The sequence below is a fragment of the Equus przewalskii genome, chromosome 8 (assembly GCF_037783145.1).
Source record: "Equus przewalskii isolate Varuska chromosome 8, EquPr2, whole genome shotgun sequence".
NCBI classification, from domain to species: Eukaryota; Metazoa; Chordata; class Mammalia; order Perissodactyla; family Equidae; genus Equus; species Equus przewalskii.
Window position 1 is genome coordinate 19,124,983 of NC_091838.1, and position 24,574 is coordinate 19,149,556.

Here is a 24,574-nt window from a genome sequence, read left to right on the forward strand (position 1 = left end):
AGAGGATGGTGCAAGAGGATCGGGCAGGTTTCGGCTCTGTTGTACACAGGGTCGCTAGGAGTTGGAATGGACTTGATGGCACTAACAACAAATGAGGCACAAAGACCCAGGTGCTGATGTACAAAACTAGTTCACTCTGATTTTGTGGTTCTCTGAAGAGCTAAGAAAGAGCTAGATCTTTATCTGATTTCTCATCCAGTAGGCCGGCATTTGTTAGGCTCCTGCACCAATAACACCAGGGAAACCAGTTAGCCTCCTTTCAGGCATCTTAATCTTGTTTCTATCTAATTTCAAAAATGTACACATCAGTGTAAATAAATGCTAACATTTAAGTTACATATGAGATTTTGAATACTCAAGACTCACATTCTCCAAATTGCATAATTGGCTCTATTTTCTACAGAGTTTCCCTTTCTTATCCCCTAACTACTTCTCACTTGAAGGTCCCACAACCATACAAAATACACTGTGTCCCAAACTGAAACTATGGTCTTTCCTTGCTCATGGACCCCTCTCTATCCACTGGTTAGTAAATGATTCCACCTTCAGCTAGATGACCAAACATTTGAGAAATGGTGAGAATGTAATCAAAGAGAAAACCCACGGCCAAAATGTATTTGCCGACCAATTCATTCTTGCGCCTGGTAAATATTAGCATGGTGCTAGGGCTGGAAGTGCAGTGCCTGCCCTCAGGGAATTGATGCAGTGGGAGGGGCAGAAAAGGAAAGAGGGATTACAACCTATGAGGACTTTGTGCTCTCATGGGACAGCACAAGGGGCCATGGAGCATATAGAGGCCCTCAAAGAAGGCCCCCCACAGCCCTCTCTCCCCAGCTCACCTAAATGGCACCTTGTAATCATTTTGGGTATGATGTTTGAGTTTCTTCTCTCTCTCTCTCAATTAGATCCTAATTTTTGGCTTATATATCACTTAAAGTAATTTTAAGAAGTTGTCCGCTCCACATTCTTAACTTGGTATCTAAAATTTTTTTATGTTAAGAGTAAACAGATGCAAAGGTGTAATTTTCAGCATATTACAAACATTGGTATGTTAAAACAGTTATAACTCTATTTTAAATGCATTCAGAAGAATTTAAATGTCACAGAATCTAAATACTCCCATACACACTCACTCTCACACATACACATATACACAAGCATACACAGTCACTCTCACACAAACATGCACATATACACATACACATTTCTTGGAGAGTCTCCTCGTGCCCGTGCCCATTCCCCAGCAAAATTTGAAGAATTCTGCTCTATAGGGCTATTTCTCTGACTCCTGTTGTATCCTTTGTGGCACCCAGTACCCATGTGCCAGACCTTGGCTGAACACTTCACATGTATCCTCTCATTTAATCCGCAGCAACCCTCTGAGGTCAGTATCATCATCTGAATTTTACTTATGAAGAAAATGAGGCTAAGAGAAGGGGTTTGAATACAGGTCTTTTTGACTCTATACCCTGAATGCGTTTTTTTTTTTTTTTTTTTTGGTGAGGAAGACTGGCCCTGAGCTAACATCTGTACCAATCTTCTTGTATTTTGTATGTGGGACACCTGCCACAGCGTAGCCTGATAAGTGATGTGTTGGTCTGCGCCCTGGATCCAAACCCGTGAACCCCAGGCTGCCCAAGCGAAGCATGTGAACTTAACCACTACACCACTGGGCTGGCCCTACACTCTTAACTGCCACTTTATACTTAGAATTTACTGCAACCAAGGGATTTTAGTGTTAAAATCTGTGTGGAACCCTCAAAGAGAACAACTTCCAGCACCACTCCTTGCACTCTCTATCCTCCTACCTCCGTTGCTTTTCTCCACAGCACTTAATATCTGATGGACTGTCTGTTTTACTCATTTATTTATCGTTAAGCTTCCCCCTCCCCCAACCCAGGATATAGCCTTCAGAAGTGCAGGGATTTTCTGTCTTTTGTTCACGGCTATTTTCTCACTGCCTAAAACAGTGCCCAACACATAGTAGGTGCTTAGTAAATACTCGTTGAATAATTAATAAGACTTGCTGCCATAAAGCCGGTAAGACTGTGAAAGACTCTACTCATACTAGTGGTTGCCTAGTGCTCTGAGCAGCCTTCCTGGCTTCTGCCATAATTAGATAGTGGTATGAGGTATAGATCAACAATCTGATTTTGGAGTGAAGGGTTTTTATGTCCCAGCCAATATCAAGAAGAGAAGAATCTAATCATACACCCAAGTGCGTGCTGAGCACCAGTAAAATGGAAACTATGTTTACCTCAGTCAACTTACGAGGAGAACATGGAAACAGGTAGCCTTGTTGTAGGGCTATGATAAGATGCATCTCTGAGCCATCTCAGCCTACCATTCAGGGCTGGGAGTTTGAGCATATTCGGGCATGCTTGGAAGCCTGGTGGCTGCAGCCTCTCAGAAGTCCCCCAGAGGGCTGAAGAGCCCTCCAGAAAGGAATTGAAGCAGTATACCCTGCTGGCATAGCCGCAGCTGGGTAAACATGACAAATTGGTGGGGCAGCCTGACAGAAGCCTACCTGGGGGTGGGATGGGAACAGCAGAGTCTTCTGGAAAAGAATGCTTCTTAGGGAAGAAAGAGCCAGGCATGATGAGCTTGATCTGGGAGCAAAGCTTATCTGCTAGAGAGGATGGAGATTCTAAATGTAGCATCATTACTGCTAGTCTCTGGTTCACCTCTGAGCGTGTGGCTGGGTCTAAAAGAAAAAGAGATCTGCAAGAAATGATGGAAGGAGCTTTTCTACCAAGCCTTGACACTCGCTGGGGGCTCTAACAGAGGGTTTCACAAAAAGGAGGGAGCCATTCCCTACATCCAGCCTCACAGTGGCACAGCCCAGAGGCATTGGTGACTCCCTCAAGTCTCAAGATAAATTGCAAAGGCGGCTTCTTGGCCTGGAGGAGTAATCAGAAGACTTGGGCACCGAGTAGTTAGCAAGGAGCACCTGCTATGCCTGCCCAGGCCTGACAGGGTGGCACAGAAGAGCAGCAGAGCAGCTATACCCAGCTGAGAACCAGTGGAGCTGCCGGAGCAGAGCCTAACACGCTGAGTTGTGCCTAGCAGTGACTGTGGACATGCCCACTGAGTCGAGGGACAAGCAGATAACAACAGCATGGTGGAAACTTGGTTTGGTGGAGCAACGCTGCCACATGGGAGTGAACTGGCTCCTGGATCCTGGGAGACTTTCCCAGGGGAGACTCTTAGAAGGACATGAGTGGTAGAGACTTTGCAGGGAACCTAAGTTCTTGAGTCATTTAAAAGGGGCCAAAGCCTGATGTTGGGGGTTATATAGAGAAGAATCTTCGAACCTCTCATTTCAACAGCCTATCATCTCCCAATTGTCCCACCATTCACTGGTGTCTCTCTCCTGTCCTCCTTCACCAGCTTCCTAACTCAGAATTCCTGTTGGCTCAAAGAGTCTACTTAAGTTAGGTAAGGGGAAAGTATGCCAGTTTAAAGTTACACAAATATGTGAAATATAGGTAACCTTTTAGCCATTCCAAATGTATCTGAACTTTAAAAGACTGACTCAGATGAGTCTCCTTCAGACAGCATGAACAGGATGAGTAAAGACTTTTAGGCATTAGGAGAATAGGGAAAAATATTTGCTTATCTTATGCAAACACTGGGAGGATTAAGTGACATGACCCAACAATGAGAAAATTAGATTAAATGAGGCTTAGACTTAAGCTCCTTGGGATGATCATGCTCTGTAATGCCAAAGGCAGATTTATTCTATCATGAAGGCCCTGGATGAGATTCATACCACGAGTCTCACTCTATGATATGGCACTGTTGACATGGAGCAAAAGCTCACCTTATGCTAGATAAATGGTTTTTGAATAGTACCACCAAATGGCAGGATAATTTTAGACTTCTAAGGATGGTGAGGATATCTGTCTATTCACAATAGTACCTGGTATTTTCATTGTGCTTTTCCATAAGGGGCTCCACGCACTTTGAAAAAATGATCTCATTTCTCTTTACAAAATCTCAATGAGGCAAGAGCTTCAGTACATGACAGATTGACACAGTAGAAGCCTTCCCCTTGTCATTCCACCCAACTGTCCTTTGAGGTAGCTGGGGACTCCACTTTATCAGCTAACTAATGAAGTATGGCTGTACTAATGTAGGAAAAAGAATGATGTAGGGAAAAAGAGGCTTTATTCACAGAAAGATTCTATGAAAAAGATTTATAAATAGACATAGGAAGAGACTGGGATAGGTCTGTGAGACTACTATTTATGATAATTCTCTAAAGGAATAAAGAAGTAGAGATGCTAATAACTTCCTTCCCAACTTTATATCCCCTCTTAGAGAACGTCGTCCCTTTTCCTTCCTGTAGAGTTGGATCCTACAGTCCTCGCTAAATGGTAGTGGAGGTTTGTGATTCCAGATCTCTAGTCAGAGCCAGCTAGACTTGGGTGAGCATCTAATCCATCTGGATCCATTAGATCCTTCTCCAGGAATTTGGAATTGGGACATCGCAAAAGCTGGAAAGTGGATAGGAACAAAGATAGTTTCCCTTTTCCCATCTCTGTCTACCTTTCTGGGACCATGGGGTTTCCCTCTCTGAGCTGTAAGTTGGTTTTGAAAGGCAGCCTTGATGGAAAACAACCTAAGTATCTATCAACAGGGAACTGATTAAATCGTGGGACATCTGTGTCATGGAATGTCACCCAGCACAGCAGTGTGAAAAGAATGAAACTTTATGAACTGATCATTCTTTAGAATGATCTCCAAGATATATTACTAAGAGAAGAATGAAAAGTACAGGATAGAAGTGATAGTGCACTACCATTTGCATAACAAGAAAGGAAAAATATCACATATTCTTAGACCACTTACATTTAATATAATTATTACTATGTAAGGGCTTGAGTCAGTCATTTATTATTTGTTTTCTGTTTGTTTCTTCTGTTTCTCATTCCTCCATTTCTCTTTTCTTGTCTTTTTCGTGGGGTTATTTGAACATCCTAAAAAATTCCCATCTTGATTTACTTGTAGTTTTTTGGAGTATATTGCTTTGTATAGTCTTCTTGAGGGTTGGGTATATATATGTTTATATATATGACATCACAATCTACTGATATCAATGTTTTACCACTTGAGTGAAGTGCAGAAACCTTACTCTCATTTAGGTCCCATTATTTTCCCCACTTTTAAATATCATTGTCTTGAGTATTAGATGATGTTATAATTTTTATACCAATCATCATATATAATTTAGAAAACTCATGAGAAGAAGGATAGTCTATTGTATGTATCCCAATTTAGGCGTTTTTCATTGTTCTTTCTTCTTTCCTGATGACCCAAGATTCCTTTCTCTATCATTTCCCCTTTTTTGAAGAATGTCCTTTAGCCATTCTTTAAAAGCAGATCTGCTAGTGATGAATTCTTTTATTTTTCTTTCACCTGAGAATGTCTTTATTTCCCCTTAATTCCTGAAGTACAGTTTCATCAGATATAGAATTCACAGTTGACAGTTCTTTTCTTTTAGCACTTGAAAACCGTTGTGTCACTTCTTCTGGCCTCTATTGTTTCAGATGAGAAATCTGCTGTCATTTGAATTGGTGTTCCCATGTAGGTATGTATTGTTTCTTGGTCTGCTTTCAGGACATTTTCTTTGTTTTTAGTTTACAGAAGTTTAATTATGATATGTCTTGGCATTGATTTCTTTAGATTTATCCTTTTGAGATTCACTCAGCTTCTTGATCTGTAAGTTTATATGTTTTGCCAAATTTGGGGAATTTTCGGTCATTATTTCTTTGAATACTCTTTCAGTCTTACTCTCTCCCTCCTCCCCCTCTAGGACTCCAATGCTATAAATGTTGGATCTTCTGTTATGGTCTCACAGGTTCCTGAGGCTCTGTTTATTTTCTCTCTGTCGTTCAGAATTGGTAAATTCTATTGATCTCTCTTCAACTTCACTGATTCTATCCTCTGTCATCTCTACTCTACTACTGAGCTCATCCAGTTAGTTCTATTATTTCTGTTATTTTTTAGTTATATAATTTTCATTTGGTTCTATTTCTTTGCTGAAGTTTCTATTTTTTTCACTTGTTTCAAGGGAAATTGTAATTGCATGTTGAAACTTTTTTATGATGGCTACTTTAAAACACTTATCAGATAATCCAATATCTGGTTCATCTCAGTGTGGGAGTCAGATGACTATCTTTTCTCATACAAGTTGTGATTTTTTTGGTTCTTTGTACAATGAGTGATTTTAATCTGGACATTTTGACTATTATGTTAGGAGACTCTGAGTCCTATTTACGTTTTCTATTTTAACAAACAGTCCCTCTGTGTGGATTTAGCATACAGGTCCTAGCCTACTTTTGTGAGCTGTGGTTCCAATGACAATCTAATATTCAGGTCCCCTATGGTGCTATTTTGGTCTGCTTTGTTTGTCTCCTGCCTCTGGGGCCCCCACTGGGCTTTGTTGGTACCAGTTGAGAAAGTAAAAGGAGCTGTCCCAGGCTAGGTTGCCTCGTGCCTTTAGGTGGGCAAAGGGAATCTCCAGGCTGCAGGGACAAAAGCACCTCCTGGGCTGAGTTTTTGTTGTGGCAGAATCCCCCTTGTTGATGTCCACTGTCAAGTGAGGTTTCTGGGGAGAAGAGGGGTCTCAGGCTGGTGGGAAAGTCCTCTGGCCGGTTATTGCTAGGGGAATGTTCAGCTGGGCCCCCTTGCTGTTTCTGCTGGGCGTGCCTAGAGTTGTTGGCAGGACTCTTATTTAATTTGGAGGAAGAATAGGCTACCTGGCTGCCTTCCATCGCTGGAGAGGGTGTTGGGAAAGGCCAGGCCGGGATTACCTTCTTTTGGGTGGGGAGTCATAAGATGCCCTGCTACTGTGTTGTTCTTTGGTCCTGTGGTCACTAACCATTTCATCTCATCTTTTGACCTTTCAGGGTTCTCTTTTAGTTGTCTCTTGTGTTATTTCCAAGGCTTTTAGTCATGCTTAGCAGGGAGGAGAAGGGAAGGACAAGCCTACACCATCTTACCCAGACCAGAAGGTCTCTATATACATTTATATAGGCATAAGATCTCTCTAGAAGGATACGCAAGAAATTGCTTTCCCTGGGGAAGGAATCTGGGGGATATGAGGTAGGAGGGAGACTTTTTTGTATACCTGTTTGTGTGTTCTCATTTTAATGAGGTGAATATATTACCTATTCAAAAATAAAAATAAAATACAAAAGAAGAAAGATGCTTCTAATTCAGCCTTGTTTTCAAAGAGCACAACCAAGGATTACAACATAGGTCAAGGAGCGTATGGATTCAACAGTTGGTAATTTTATTAAATTTCACTGACTTTTAATTTCACTATATTGTGACTGCTTTGATCCAGATCCCTGAATATAAGAATTATATTCTCAGTGGATTTTAAGCCTGCTCATACATTTTGAATAACTTGCAGAATACAAATGTGTAATTTAGATAGAAGTAGATGCTTTTGGCAGCATACTAGTACCCTAATCAGCTGAAAAAATAATATTTGTATGATATTAAAACAAAATTAATAGCCAGACACTGATTACATGAAAAGACTTTATGTTGTAATTATTAAACTTGCAAACAACTCAGCATAATTAGTGCCTTAATTAGGATATGACCTGAAATTTTAGCTTACAAAATTAATAAAGGCAATTAAAAGTCACATTTGTGAAGTAAAGTGGGTTTTAAAACTTACAAGGTATTTAGATATCACCTTTTTCCTCCTCATTTTGGGGAGCATCTTTGTAGGTATTAAGCTTAGAATGCAATTACTTTGATTCCCACCCTCTGCCCCCAGCACAATGTCTTAGCCTGAAGCCTTAAGTAGAGTTTAGTGACCCTCAGCCAAGGACATCCACCCACGGGGGGCTGGGCAGCTCCCAGGCACACTCCTGGATAGCTCTAGGGCGAATGAAAGAGCCATGACTTGTTCTGTCACCAGCACCTTAAGTGAAATATAATCTAGAAGATCAAACTAGACTTTGATCAAACTCTACGATTTTCCCAGAACTATTTGGATCCAAATGGCAATTTTACCACTGTCATTTATTCTTCAACGCGTGCTTCTTGAAGGCATTTAGGTCCCACAGCTTATTACATGATGAAGGTTCCAGTCCGAAGCCAAAGAATTTTCCATCAGTAGATAAAAATGGAGAATTCAGTAAATTTTGATGGGCTAGTGATTTGAGAAAAAAATGAACCTGGAATCCTACCTTCATTCCTCATGTCAAAATAACTCCAAATAGATCAAAGATTTGCTATAAAAGCAAAATCATAAATGTACTAGAAGGCGACATGGATTACTATTTTTATAATATTATCAGGAGAGGCTTTTTAACTATGACAGATAAAAGAAAAGCCATAAAGGAAATGACTATCAAATTTGCCTACTTAAAAATTCCAAACTTACATCAAAAGAATCCACAAAAAACTGTAAGTTTTAAAAGTCGAATTCAAGGCCAAATCAAGAAGTGACTGATTAAAATCTGAAACTTTCATCTATATTTTGATTCATTTTTCCTCTAAAGGCACAGATTTCCTCCTCAATAAATAATTAAATAATTATAAATATGCATCATCATTTATGCACAAGGATAGTAAGTAAAGGGAAAAATTAAAAGAACTTACATATTAAAAAATAGCTCATAAAGTAATTAAATTACAGAATAGCCATATGCTGCAGGCATTAAAAATCAGAATATTTAACAACACCGAGATATTTTCGTGATAGGACCTTGTTAAAAAGAAAGACAGTTAGAGAATATAGACATCTAATTTTATTTTAAAATGTTTTATCTAGACAGAAAAAGAAAGGAAAAAGTATCAATGATAACTATCACTACAGGTAGAATTATGGATAAATGTTCTTGACCTCATTTTTAGTAATTTCTAAATTTTCTACAATAAAGAAATTATTTTTGTACTTGATCCTTTTTAAAAAAATTCCTTGGAGCTTTAAAGAAAAAGGTATTTAAATTTTCCCTGAAAATAGCTAACTTGGAACTAGATCAGATACAAAAGCTCAAAACTAAAGACTTCAAAAGTTTAGTGTACAATACAGCAATTGTGATAAGCCCCTTTTATTTTTTTAAAAAATCCCTCTACCAGATTCAGTGATGCTCTATCATATGGGTTAAATCACAGCTGCTGGTTATTCACAATGATCTCTCGCTCTCTGACTCTGCAGGCTTAGAACACAGGCCGCCCTTCTCCTAAGGCCCAGCATCACGAGAGAGTTCTTTCATAAATCAGTATCATCTTGTCTATTTTGCCAATGTTGTAGAACAGGGAACACGAGTTCCAAAACTCTGATTCCCTGATCTTAGCAGAAAGCTTATGCCTTTAATTGGAGGCACTTGCCAATCACAAAGTAACTATCACTGGTAGTACAGAAAACGTCATCACTGAGCTCCCTCTGTACCTGTAGGTTTTCTTAATTTCTTCATTTGATGCTCCCTTCTGCAGACCAAGAATTTCATATAGACCTTCTCCACATGTTGACATAGTCCGCTGTCTTTGGTTAGGTATGTTACATGCCATTTTCTCAGGCTGCAAAACCAAGGGGAGGAAATAGCCATGAAGGTTATGCATCCTGGATCCCACTTGCTAAAGAGGAAGAGAGCTCATTTCTGACTTTTTGTAAAATGACAATCTGAAATATAGTTGTGTGCCAGCTGCAAAAGGAGGGGAGAAAAGGGTTAGGAGAGCCAAAAGTAGAGCTTCAAGTCAGGATGTTAAAGGCCACAGGCAGCCATGCAAATGGAATATGACTTTGCCCACATAGTTAAATAGAAGCAAAATGTTGTCTAAATATTCAACTAATTCAGAATTGTTGAGAATCAATCCTTATAGGTCAGGCATATGTAGTTTTTTTTGCCAAAATTTTCATAGCTCCTTTTTTGTATGTTTTCCAAATTTAGCCAGCAAGGGAAGTAATTATCCTTTTTACTTTGACTATTGGCCTAGTCATTGTTAGAACAAGAATTTAAAAAAAAAAAACAAAAAGGACTTTCTGTAAGTATCAAAGGAAAGAATCCTGGTCTCATCTGGGAGCCAGGGTAGAAGTTGTCTGCAGCTGTGGGATACCACAGTCCCCACAGTGCTCATGAGCTCTGCACCTGAGCTAGCTCCTTTCCCTGTGGCCTGTCCAAAAAGGGTGGAGCTATCCCACATGCCTCCTGCGTTCTGGCTCTAAGGGGGACACGCAGAGAAGCAAGGACACCTGGGTGTATTCCTGCACCCACCACTTAACCTTTCCAAGACTTATGTCTTCACTTGTAATATAAGGATAATTAAGCACATATCATAAGGATATCTTAAGGATTTAGAAATAATGCATACAATATACACAGGACACAGTACATTCAAAGAAAAAAGTAACTATTTTTATTAAATGCAGCACAGTGTGTAATTCAGAGATTGCACTGTAGTCAGACCCTTTGGGTTGGAATATTGGCCTTGCCATGACCAGCTGCGTGACCTTCCCTATCTGTAAATGAGAGACAAAAATGTGCCTAAAATCATGGAGCTGTTGTGAGGATTAAATGTTAATATATTAAAAAATAAAAATGGGCACCAATGTTCATAGCAGCATAATTCATAAAAACCAAAAGGGTGGAAGCAACCCAAATGTCCATCAACAGATGAATCAAACTGTGGTATGTACATACAATGCAATATTATTCAGCTATAAAAATAAATGGAATTCTGACACATGCTACAATATGGATGGAACCTTGAAAATATTATTTAAGTGAAATAAGCAAGTCACAAAAGGACAAAAATTTTACGATTCCTCTTGTATGAGGTACCTTGAATAGGCAAATTCAGAGAGACAGAAAGTAGAATAGAGGTTACCAGGGCCAGGAAGGAGTGGGAATGAGGAGTTATTGCTTACTAGGCACAGAGTTTCTGTTTGGGATGATAAAAAATTTCTAGAAATAGATAGTGGTGATGGCTAAATACTACTGAGATTGTACTTAATGCCACTGAATTTTAAACTTAAAAATAGTTAAAATAGTAAATTTTATGTTATATTTTACCACAAAAACAAAACAAGAGACGTAAATAAATAAAAACTTAGATTGCAAATTCCTCTAATCAGAAGTTCCTTGAAAATCATTGTCCATCTCTTGGCTTTGGGCCTTGTGTAGCAAGTGCTATAAGAGTGAATGAATGTGAATGAATGAATATACAGGGCTCAGGAGATGGTGTCAGGGCTGTGGAGACACTCATGTTCAACACAAGGAATCCCTGGTGACAACAGTGGCAGCAGCAGAGCCAGATGGGCATGTCCAGATGGTGGGTGGGCTTGGTTAGAGCCAAACTCTGCTCCCACTAGGCTCATGACCTAACCAACACGGGCAAGAGCAGAGCCCACTAGATGTTGCCTGGTGGGTCAGGGCAGTCTTAGAGACCCCTGAGACCCCAACAGCGAGTGCTTGTGGTCCGAAGGAGTTCAATTATGAAGAACGATGTAAAGAACTTCAAAATGTTTTTGTGAGCCTTTAGCTTCTTGAGGGGAGCAGGGAAGCCAGTACTGAAGAAAGTCAGACCCCAGGCAAAAATCGTGGAGCCCTGAAGGCACCAAGGACAAAACTGGCCTGCCTGAGTGTGCCATCCTGTGAGGACAAAAGCTCCTATTGTGGCATGGCTGCATTGTCCCTTCCTCAATTAGCCTCCCAGGAAAGTGGAGTCTGTGGAGGCCAGAGGGGCCCTAGTCCCAAATTGCTGGTTCACACAAGGATAAGAGGAGAAGGAATCCTGATTTTGCCTGCCACAAAACAAAATCTAACAGAAGTCCATACTGACTGGCAGCCACTCAGTAAATTGCAGCACTTATTTCATTACTGCTCTACTTTACCTTCCTCACTTACTCATCACAATTTCCCCAGGGAGTAAGCAATTTCAAGGCTTGGGGCTGTGTCATTCATCCCTACGTTCCAGGCCTGCAGCTCAGCCCTATCTTGGAACCACAGCCTAGCTGATTACAGTCATGTGCCGCATAATGATGATTCAGTCAACTGTGGACTGCATATACAACGGTGGTTCCATAAGATTAGTACTAGGTGTATAGTACGCTATACCATTTAGGTTTGTTAAGCACACTGTAAGATGTCTGCACAACGACAAAATCACCTAAAAATGCATTTCTTGGAACATATCTCCATCATTAAGTGATACATGACTGTATTCACAATTGAAGGAAAAATTGCCCGAGTAACTGATACCCTCCCTACTTTGTTTCCTGTCCCCTCTCCCTTGCTGCCACCACACACTCATGCTCAGGATACTGATGCTCTGCCCCACACATTCACCTAGTGGTTCCAAATAATACAGGCAACCGGCAGGCTTCTCACAAGTCACACTAAATGCCACACATGTGAATGGGATTTAGAAAGTAGAGATTTCTGTTTGGCTTAGTGGACAAGGAGTAGGGCCACAGTCATCATGCTTGTCTCTCTGAGATTTTAAGACCTTGCTGAGTAGTGAGATCCTCAGAGTAACTAACTAAGAATGTATCAGTATAATGGTTCATATCCTAGGACTGTAAAATATGGAATTAGAGGTCATCTAAACCAAGTTATCAAATGCCTTGTGAGGCATTCAGGCCAGAGACCATTGCAGTAAACAACTTTACTTTTAGCCTATTAGCTGTTGTTTTTCTGGGGAGTTCTTAGGTCCCCATAGCAACATACGCTTTTCCTGAGAACTGCTTCAGTCTTACTTGATCTCAGTAGAGTAGACCAGGCATAGGTACCTGGCCCAAGCCAGGCCAATCAGAGTCCTTCCCTAGGATTTATATATATATATAGGACAATCTCTCAGATGGTAAAACCTGTAAAATCTAAAATTTGGGTATTGTTGGCTGGTCTGAAATGAGAGAGATTGAAACTGACTTGCAGAAGAGGAGCAGCAGCGGGAGATGAAGAGAGAGCCCCACTGGAGTTCAGCTCCCTGGTTCCGGTTGTTTCTGGATGTACTTGGAACTCTTCCCCTCTCATAGTTTGTCAATCAACTCGTCCTTGGATTACCAATAAAATTCCTCCCCATACACAAATTTACACACATTGTTTTTCTCTTGAGCAAGTTTTAACTAGATTTTGATCACAGTCAACCAAGACTCCTTAGTGTCATATACCCTCTCAATTAAACACCAGTTGTAGTTCCCTGAACACCTCCAAGCCAAGCTAATCCATTGTGGATTTCTCTTAAATCAGTGTACCCACTCTTCCTTTAAATTGAATGTGGCTTCCAAGTACTTGGGAATTAATATTTCAGGGAAATAACAATGATATTCTAAGATATTCAAACCAAAGAGATTCAGATGTATTGTGTAGACATCATTAGTATGGCTAAAAGGAGCAGTGATAAATCTGGGTCAAGACAGTTTCACAAAGAAAGTTTGTGGAGAGCTGTTCAAGAGAACCAAGAAGAAATAAAAATATGGCAAATCATTATCTTTGCTTTATCTATTTTTCTCTACATTCAGCATTCAAAAAGACGGTTTCAATTTGAGGGGAAAAAATGTATTCATTCTTCATTATCTATCTCATGAAATAAGAGAGATGTCATGGCTCCCATAAATCAACAGATAGTCCTAAAATCAATTTTAACAAGGCACAGACATGCACAGTTTCCACAGTTGTGAGCATCATGCTCTATGACCAGCTTTGATTCCTTCCTACTTGGTCCTGCTGTCACTAACCTGGGAAAAAGATTTACAAGTTACTGAAGATAATCTGCTAAACAGATGATGATAACACCCACAGCAGACAATTGAGTTATTTATTCAAAGCCTGCAATGAAGACCAGGTCTTTAGGGAAATTGGAGACTAATATGGGATACAAAACTGCAAGCCAAAAATGAAACTAGTGTTCAGAGGTTAAACAGGTACTGAGTACAGAGATCGAAATGAACAAGAAGGAATCTTCTGGAGGCCAAGGACTCCACTTTGTGCCACCAGAGGCCTAGCATCGTACCTGGCACATATTAGGTATGTGATAAATGTTTGATGGGTACCTAATAAAAAAAACAAGTGGTTCATTTGGATGGGAAGGTTAGGGAGAATTTCAGAGAAGATGAAATCTGAGCGAATAACAATACTACCACTTGTTTCTGTAGAACTTGGTGCATATTTCTATTACAGTCCTTGTAGCTAAGCCTAACCTTAGATCTGGTTGGACTTGGTGGCCAGTGACTCTCTTGATCATCAATTTGCATATATCAACATGAAAGAGGACTTCTGGGTTTGGGGGCTGAAAGAGGAGGGAGGACGTTTTGATGTTTTAACTGGGACATTTTTTTCCCAAGGTTGCCGTCTTCAAAGTTATCCCAGGTGTGGACTAAGAGAGATGGGGTCAGTTGGGGGCTACCTCCAACCCCTTCCAGAAAATACCCCTAAAAATAGCTTAGGATTCATCCTTCCCTCTCCCATGACCATCCCTCTATACCCTCCTCTTCCCCATGAAAGAAGGAAGGCAGGTCCCATCTCTTAAATAGTTTCACGCATAGAAACTCACACCCAAGTAGACGTGGTAACTGGCTATTCCTTTGGTTTATGTATTTTTCCAAATCATCTCTTCATTTAGAAATCTAATCACACTGTAATCTATTCCTACTAAGTGAAAGCTGGTAGCTAACTTGCTTTATGGTGTGGATTGAACAATATTCAGAATGAGTTGTTATAGAGAGTTTGGAAATTGTTTATTGTCTGTTTCACCTTCTTTGCCCTATTCCAAAAGATTTTCTTTTAGACAGATAACATCTCTTAATTAAATTAAATTTTTGAAAAATCCCATTTACATCAGTATTGGAATACAAGAAAAAGATAGTTGATCAATGGTTGGTCACTGTGGTTAGTAGCTGGCTGACTCAACAAACTGAAACGTAAAAGGAGCAAAAGACAGCAAGGTTGCTCTCTGTGCATGAAGCAGCAACAACCTGCTACTTTTTCTGTCTCCTTGCTAAGCTAGAAACCAAACTCTTTATATATTATTGATGTAGGTGACATTTAGTTTCAAATTCAATAGAGTAACACATTGAAATCCTTAGTTGTTTTAATGGGTGAAAATAAAAATATTATGCCCTGAGAACATACTAACTACAAAGTAATGGTCAAAACATCCCCTAAAAACTGAAATAACCTTAAATAATGGAGTTATACCCTTATTTAATTCCTTTCATAAAATATAATTTTTATGAATTCTTTTTCTCTAGCCTTTTGAATTCTAATATTCCTGTGCAAAATTCAAGTCTTTATTATTTATTCATAGTCTCTCATTTATAAGCCGTTAAATGGAGGAAAAAAATGTTGTCGTGCAAAGCTAAGTCATTTAATTTTGATCATCCAGTACATACTTAATCTTCTGAACTTAAATTACTTTCTAGCTGTATTACAACCCATTTATATCATAATTTCTTAAAGCATTGACCGCCATACAATCACCACCAAACCACATATGGCTCACCTGTCCTTGAAAACAGATGTAACTGGAAGAAGGTTCAGCACTCCAATGATGGGCATCCGATTCAAAATAAACACATATTTTAAAGGTTCTAATACCAAGAGTCCTACAAATTTTTCATGTTGACGTGAAATGTTCCTTTCAAAGCAAAAGAAGCTTCACCTCTATGTATTTATTTGAATTCTGAGAAATGGAAAAAATCAAACTATGCCTTTCTTGGCAGGGTCTCTTCACAGCTGAGAAAGAGAATGTGGGCAGGAGAGACTAGCATTAAACACAGCAAAAACACTTCCAATGGCTGTGATTGGGGAAACTGATAACACACTTCACTATTTTGTTATTACTTCTGTAATTCCTCATAGAACTCTATTTATTGGAGCAAAATCTCTTTATTCAAATAGTGTTGTATCTGAAAACTAAATATCTATCCAAAATGCTAATCCTATGTTTTAAAGTAATAATTCTCCGTAGCTTGATTACTTATTTGCTATTGAAAAATAATTATCTCTCCATTGCACTGGTGCATATATAAACAGCAACCTGAAGATGAGGGCAACTCAGAAATGTTACAAAGAACCCACAGTACCTGTTCCTATAACTCCGACTCTGTGTTCTCAAACAGGAACAACTTGCTGTTTTCAACTGGTCTGGAAATAGATGTGCAAAGCAATAAAAGAAGGCAACAACAAAATGAGCTGTTTCATGCCTCCTCCACTGTTTCAAAGCAAACGGCTACTCCTTTCCATTGTTCACATGCAGGGTTAAGCGGGTCAATGGATTCAAGTTACTTTTCATTTGTTATTCTATCAGCCAATTGGTTATCCCTCTGGAAAACATAACAAAGAAAGAATAAAACATGCATGACCATAAAGGTTGCCGTTACAAGGCATCCAGTGATACCAAAATACATGCTACATTTATTTTGATCGTTAGTCAACTAGTGCTTGGCTCAATGAAGCGCTATTATGGAGTTGCCTCCAGGTTTCCACCACAACTTTAAGAAAATACGCTAATTTGACATGCCAAGTGGGTCCTTTTATTTTTTTATTGAGATGTAATTGACATATAACATTATATTAGTTTCAGGTGTACAACCATAATGATTTGGTATTTGTATATACGGCTAAGTGATCAACACAGTAAGTCTAGTTAACATGCATCACCATGTATAGTTACAAAATTTTTTCTTGTGATGAGAACTTTTAAGATCTACTTTCTTAGCCACTTTCAAATATGCAATACAGTATTATTAACTATAGTCACCATGCTGTATCTTATATCTCCAGGACTAATTTATAACTGGAAGTTTATACCATTTGACCATCTTCACCCAGCCCCCACTCCCTGCTCTGGCAACCCTCAATCTGTTCTCTCTGTATATATGCGCTTGGGGGTTTTTTTGTTTGCTTGTTTTGGGTTTTTTTGCAGGGAAAGATTCGCCCTGAGCTAACATCTGTCACCAGTCTTCCTCGTTTTTCTTTCTTTTTCCTCCCTAGAGCCCCAGTGCATGGATGAATATCCTAGTTTTAAGTCCTTCTAGTTCTTCTATGTGAGCTGCTGCCATAGCATGGCAACTGACAGACAGGTGTGGTTCTGTGACTGGAGAAAACACCCGGGCCGCCAAAGCAGTGATAGCGTGGAACTGAACAACTTGGCCATCAGGGCTGGCTCGGGGTTTTTAAAAATTTCACATGTAAGTGAGATTATACGGTATTTGTCTTTGTCTGACTTATTTCACTTAACATAATGCCTTCAAGGTCCATTCATGTTGTCATAAATGGCAAGATGTCCTTCTTTTTCATGGCCGAATGATGTTCTTTTGTATATATATGTACCACATTTTCTTTATCCATTCATCCACCAATGGGCAATTAGGTTGTTGCCATATCTTGACTATTGTAAATAATGCTGCAATGAACATGAGGGTAGATATCTTTTCGAGTTAATATTTTCATTTTCTTTGAATAAATACCCAGAAGTGGAATTGTGGGATCATATGATAGTTCTATTTTTAATTTTTCTATAGTGTTTCCACTGTTTTCCATAGTGGCTGCACCAATTTACATTCCCACCAACAGTGCACAAAGGGTTCCCTTTTCTCCACATCCTCACCAACACTTGTTTCTTTTCTTTTTGATAATAGTCATTCTAACAAGGTGTGAGGTGATACCTCATTGTGGTTTTGATTTGTATTTTCCCAATGATTAGTGATGTTGAACACCTTTTCATGTATCTGTTGGCCATCATGTGTCTTCTTTGGAAAAATTCTATTCGGATATTCTGCACATTTCTTAATCAGATTGGTTGGGGGGGTTTGCTATTGAGTTGTATGAGTTCTTTATATATTTTGGATAATAATCCTTTATCAGATATATTATTTGCAAATATTTTCTCCTGTTTGGTAGGTTGCCTTCTCATTTTATTAATGGTTTTCTTTGCTGTGCGGAAGCTTTTTAGTTTGATGTAGTCCTGCTTATTTATTTTTGCTTTAGTTGCCTTTGCTTTTGGTGTCAAATCCCAAAATCATCACCAAGACCGATGTCAAGGAGCTTACCACCTATTTTTTCTTCTAGGCGTTTTATGGTTTCAGGTCTTATGTTCAAGTCTTGAATCCCATTTTGAGTTGATTTTTGTGTATGGTGTAATATAGAGGTCCAGGTTCACTGTTTTGTGTGTGGCTGTCTAGTTTTCCCAATGCTACTTATTGAAGAGAATGTCATTTCTTCATTGCATATTCTTGGCCCCTTTGTCATAAATTAATTGACCATAGATGTGTGGGTTTATTTCTGCACTCTCAATTCAGTTCCATTGATCTTTATGTCTGCTTTTATGCCAATACCACACTGTTTTGAGTACTATGGCTTTGTAATATAGTTTAAAATCAGGGAAGGTGATGCCTCCAGCTTTTTTCTTCTTTCCTAAGATTGTTTTGGCTATGCAGGGTCAAAGCAGGTTCTTTTAAATTTTATTTTCTTTTTGTTCTAAGGCTGGTACTAATCAATTGCTTTAAAATTACTGAAAAGACCATGTAACATTAATAAGGGGGAAACTGTAACTGCTTACTACGTTAATCCAACTATTTTCATATCTGAACATTTTACCCTAATTTTAGTCAAGAGGCACTGAGTCACAGTGGTGACTGAGATAGTTTTAAGAATTAAAAGATCTCTTGTTAAAACAATGCACAAATTCTCATATAAAATAAAAGGTCACATGAGAGAATAGCTCCTTTGATTTCAAGTAAGATTCCCACAGACAGAAAAGGTCTTATATGAGACAGGTGTTATTCCTGAAATTGGCACAGTGGGGTGTGGCTCCTGAGGTTGAAGGCAGAGTTTAAGTGTGCTGCTTAGTATGACAGGCAGCAGAGCATAGGGCTATTTTGTGTGACTCTTTCAGAGCACTCTCACCTCTAAATGGCATTGATTTTTTTTGATACAAAGGAATAAAAGGCTATTTCTCCTAGATCCTGACTTCCAGCCAGAGTTTAGGAAGAAGCCCATCATCAGGCAGAGAAATAGGGGGTGGGGAGGAAAATAAGGATGCTTGGAACTAAATACCCAAGTTCCAGCATCACTTCAGCTTAAAGACAATGTCCATTGGTGAGATGAAAGTAGTTGCTATGTTAATATCATGAAATTATGAGTGACTTTTTAAAAAAACTGTAGTTTAGAGTTTCAAATTCAGTTTAATATTTTTATCAAAAATCCGTCATTATTGCAAAATTAACCACTTTCTTCTTAAATCATTTTTTAGTTTTTAAAATACTGAATAAACCATGAGGTTTAAAATTTTTTAGGTATTGCAAAATTCTTGGGTGAAGTAGAACTGTAGCTGTGTTTCAAAGAGAAAACACAGTTTCTTATTCATCTAGTCATTCAACAATTAGTCTCCTACTGGATCCAGGTACTGGGCTAAATAGTACAATTATACTGGTAAACAAAACCAAACACAGACTCCAGGTTTGTGGGTCACAGAGTTACAACCTCCCAAGAATGAGAGACAGTAGCTAAATGATCACTCAAATAAGTGTACAGGTGAGGCTTTGCAGAGATGTTACAAGACCACGTAAATCTGTGGGACAGAGGGAGATCAGAGAAAGTTTCCCTGAACAAAAATAACCAAGGAGAGATCTGAAAAGAACTAGATGAAGGGGTCACTGGTAGAAACAAAATATATTCTAGGCAGGTGGAAGAGCATGTTCAATGGCCCTGGGTGCTTAAATTGGAGAAATAAAAAAGACATGCTGACATGTGCTCTCATACATAGGATGTCAGCACATGCCTATCCTTATATGACTTCTGATATATCATCTAAACATATAGCCAGGGATTAATGGGATCATATTCCACTTAACCAGGTGAGGCTTTCTAGAAGTGGTGAGTTTCAAATGACGTTTGCAAAAGGAAATAACTCATGGCAAGCACATCAATAATTCCTTAATGCAAAATTCACTCAATGTATTGTAAAAGTATCATCAACGGAATCGTTCGAGTTTGAAGGGGAGTGCTTAGAAGTGGAACCAGAGTGGCCTTTCTGTGAGGTAGAAAATTGGAGATAGAACTGTGTGTGTGTGTGTGTGCGGGGGGGAGGGGGGGTTACATGCTAATTTTCCTTGTTTATTCTATTTATGGAGTCTTCACCATTCCCTTAAGGTGCTCCTAGAGATCTTTTATATCCCTCTCTAATTACCACGTAGGGTTAGGGTTATTATGAGAAATGAGTAGTACATCAGCACAGAATCTGCAATAGGCAACAGATGAATTTGAATATTCAACCAAAATAATCTAACAATCATAAAAATTAGAGTGCATAGCCTTTTATTCAAATTTCATAACTTGGCAGGTGCAAACACCACTCATTTTGAACATGTGACATGCAAGGCACACAGCCCCAACAAATAAATCTTAATCTAAAGAGTCCAACACGATGAACAGTGTTGCTATTGTTGTTACTGTTTTTATCACATCTCTACATTATGTTGTTATTATTACAATATATGGAATTAAGGCCATCACTTTGTAAATTTCAAAGGGAAGAATCATCTGGGCAAGCTTCATTCTGTTAAGTCAACTTAGAAAAGAAAAAGACAGGTGATTGGTGTGATCGCATAAAATGAAGAGGCTGTTGGCTACTACACCAGTGATATCTCACACATAACTACCAGAACCATCCTGGCATTTCTGCTATAAAATCAAATGTTCACATGTTTCAGAAGAGCAAAGTGGTTAATTCGTATTATGTTGCATAATTTTCTAAAGTAAAAAAATGTCCCTTTTAAAGAGAAGTTACAAAGGGGATGGAATTTTAATAGGTCTAAATCTATAAATATGTAGAAAGCACAGGATCCTAGAAGGCTGAGGGGGAAGAACTAGATGGGAACTCTTGCTAGAATCACTTGGAAAGATTTTAAGAATTCTGAAGCCTAGGCCCTACCAGATTATCCCAAAGCAAAATCTCTCAGAGGGGGGCCAGGCTCAGGCACTTTGAGGGCTCTGGGTGGTTCTAAACAGCTGCCTGGGCTGAGAGACACTGTTCACCACTTCCCTTATCCACCAGGTCTGATGGGCAGAGTTTCCTCAGTTAAGTAACATGGAAAACACCTGCCAACCAAGCAGCTTTCTGGAGGAATTTTCCATTCCTGGGCTTCCTAAGAAAACATTTACTTAAGATAATGGCATTTGTGTGACTTAACACAAAATAAAATTTGGCTTTGCATAGTTCAACTCAGGAAGGAATATCCCAAAACAACAATCCTGTTTCTTAGACTTTAGGCAACTCATTTTGAGCCAGTATCTTCTCTGTAAAACAATAATAAAATACAAATCCTTTTATCTCTCAGACCTTTTATCAAATGTCTACTACAGTATTGCAAGAATTAGAGTAGGAACTTTTATAAACACAGATCTAATGACTGTTTTCTAGAATTGGGGTTTGGGTAATTTTTAAGAAGTTATCCTCCTTGCCTCCCAAAATCAGAACAGAGTACACTGGAAGTGCTTTAAGAATTTGAATGTGGTAGATTTCAACCCAAATCTATAACTCATCAGTGGGTAGAATGAGTTATACAACGAATGGAAATTGCTCCCCTATTGTCATATAGTTCGAGGCACTATATTGGGAGCTGTGACAGACTCAGTGGTGGTGGTGATGGTGATGATGATGATGGTAACTAACACATTAACTAGCTTGTCTCATTGAAATCCTACAAAAGTATATGGTGGATACTTTCATATCCTTATTTTACAGAGGAATATGAGATTGGAGAGGTTAAATGAATTACCCAAGGTCACCAGCTAGTAAGCAGTGGACCCAGGCTTTGAAACCAAGCTGGCTGATTCCATAGCCCAAGCTCTAACTCACTACAGATCTTTGCTTCAGGACCTTACAGTCTAATTCCAGGGCACTACTGGCTTATATTTCCTTGCTTATCAATCTGTGACTGAGTCAGATGATATATGAGTTAAAGCTCAAGAAAAAAATTGGAGAAATGGCTTTGTCGATGCAAATTATCCATAACCAATCTATAAATCAAAATTGGGGTTAGTTTATTATGAGCCAGATCTGAGGACCAGCCCGGGGCCTTCCTTCTCCAAGGAAGGAAGGGTACCAAAGAAGTGGGGTGTACAGAGTGGTTATATACCATCCTGGAACAAAGAGCATACATCACTTATGATAGGAATGTCCCTTTTACACTTGTCATGAGATGCTTAGCTGGCACCGCAGATTAGTGGTCAGCAGGTCAGTGGTCACAAAGTGAGTACAACAGGGTGGTAATTAATCCTAAGTTCCCAGGAAGAGATGCTTATCCTTAAAGAAATGCTGATATAGGGGGAAGTTGCATCCCTATCTTTAAGGGCATCATTCTTGTCTTTGGGACATGGTAAATATTTAAAGCAGATATACAACACATGCTCAACAGGACACGTCAGGCCCTTTTGGAAAAACAAGGACAGGCCAAATTAGTTTTAACCCAAATGGCTTCCTCATATACTCCAATATATCCTATTGCTTTTCATTTATTTATCAGCTTTAAACGAAGAACTACCAATAAGCACATTCATTAATGAGATCCAACTTCTAATTCAGTGTCAAGGACAATATCTATTTGGTTAAGTAAAGCTCTGAATCTGAGACCTGTGTTACTGAACAAATATTGACTGAGTCTTATCCCCTGCTAGGAAATGTAATATGTATTTCACAGGTGTGAAATTCAACCACTTTGTCACTTACTTACAGTAAGCAATTGCTGTAATAAACCAAGGAGGCCAATATATCCTATTGCTTTTCATTTATTTATCAGCTTTAAACGAAGAACTACCAATAAGCACATTCATTAATGAGATCCAACTTCTAATTCAGTGTCAAGGACAATATCTATTTGGTTAAGTAAAGCTCTGAATCTGAGACCTGTGTTACTGAACAAATATTGACTGAGTCTTATCCCCTGCTAGGAAATGTAATATGTATTTCACAGGTGTGAAATTCAACCACTTTGTCACTTACTTACAGTAAGCAATTGCTGTAATAAACCAAGGAGGCTTCAGGTCCAATAGAAGTGTTTATTTGACAAAATGTCTGTAAACAGTACCTTGATTCTTGATTTTGCCAATAGTAGTTCCCTGTTCACATTATCCCAAGATGTCTGTTATGTTAGTTAACTAAAAAAGATAGAAGATAAAAACTTTTGCTCAAAGCAAAAGTCCTTTCAATAGGGTTTCCAATACAAAGTGATTGTTCTGAAAATTGTCATCTGAATGTGGCTAAGTAGCCTACAAAACCAACAGAGTACACAGAAACCAAAATAGTTTTCATTCCAATTTGTTTCACATTTAAGTGGCCTAAAGAGATATCTTTATCTTAACTTTAATTAAGCCTCCTTCCAAATGAAGACTCACCTAGCCCAGGTAACAGACATATATTTGAAAGAGAAGGCAATACTAAAGATTCCCTCTAGAGATTAATAACTGCACTTATATCACATTTGATAATTTCTTAAGTGTTTTTAAAGCTGGGTACCTGAGGATTACTGTAAATATTCAATAAGAACATGATTACCCTTCCCTTTGACCTCGTTCCCAACACAGACACAGATGAAAAGGAGTTAATGTCGTTAACTTGCTGTTTTCTTGTTTAACCTGAGGGGTGACTCAAGGGTCACAAGGACTTATGAGCTTGTTTTGCAGAAAAAAGAATATCTTCAAGGAAGTTACAATCGCCAGATAACGAGCCCCTAGCTGCCTGTTGACGCCCAGAAGTCTAGTTGCCCAAGGGCTTAGCTGGAGTGAAAGAAACACAGATTTCCCCTTTGCTTCTCCAAAACTCCTCCTCCCAAGCCCCTTAGCTCTGTAAAATCCCTTGCTTTTTTCTTCTGTGAAGGTGGATTTGAGAGAACCTATCCTCCCACCATCTCATTTTGGCCAATTCAAATAAACCTTTCTCCATCTCCAAGCACTGATGTCTCAGTGATTGGCTTACTGCACATCAGGCACACAAACTTGAGATTAAGAGGCTCAGTATCATTTTCACATGTCATATACATTATTTGATACTCAGTGGCCATTTTAAGAGAGAGAGAGCTGTCTAAGGGTGGTCACATGACTCCCCCCAAACATGAAAACCAATAATGAGCGACAAAAAGCTGGAACTGGAGTCCAATCTAAGTACTCTGCTTCTGAATTTTGTTCTTCTATATCCTTGTTAAACAAAAAGGCTGAATTGAGCAATAAACTTATAAACAACAAAGAGAATCCTTTCTTATTAGTGTACATGGCCAGACACCTCCCACAATGGTCACAGGCCTGAGAAGCAAGACAGTCCTCCCCCTGCCTTCTGGGCCCACCACATCAAGCAGATCACGGCCTTGCACCAATCTCTAGTACCCACAGTGGATCTTCTCAGGGGTACATTTCAACTTTCTTGTTGGGATAATGGTAATGACCTTGTGCTCTCTATTATAGATATACATTCCCCCTTCATTTTGTCAAAGTTTTCTCTTTCAGATGAACAGCTGAAGCTAATTTGTAATCAACCCATTAGCACAACCTTTGGTCTGCAAGGCCTTCTTCTATCTTGTGCAGTAAGTGATGCTTTGCTATTGACAACA

The 24,574-nt window shown here is 39.0% G+C and overlaps 1 protein-coding gene across 5 annotated transcripts in view; it reads right to left on the reverse strand.

Annotated features, from left to right (window-relative positions):
- Nucleotides 1–24,574, reverse strand: part of DNAJC5B (DnaJ heat shock protein family (Hsp40) member C5 beta) — an 88,751-nt gene that overhangs the window by 47,131 nt on the left and 17,046 nt on the right. For 2 of the 5 annotated variants that reach the window (XM_008522490.2, XM_070631572.1), the window contains exons 2-3: nt 16,055–16,294; nt 9,422–9,549 (exon numbers count right to left, since the gene is read on the reverse strand). The exons of 1 other annotated variant lie outside the window; for it this stretch is intronic. In XM_008522490.2, the coding sequence (XP_008520712.1) occupies nt 9,422–9,540 (119 nt within the window). In that variant the 5' untranslated portion in view covers nt 9,541–9,549; nt 16,055–16,294. The remainder of the gene's footprint in view (nt 1–9,421; nt 9,550–16,054; nt 16,295–24,574) is intronic. 2 more of the 5 variants (XM_008522489.2, XM_070631571.1) reach the window with 1 other exon arrangement.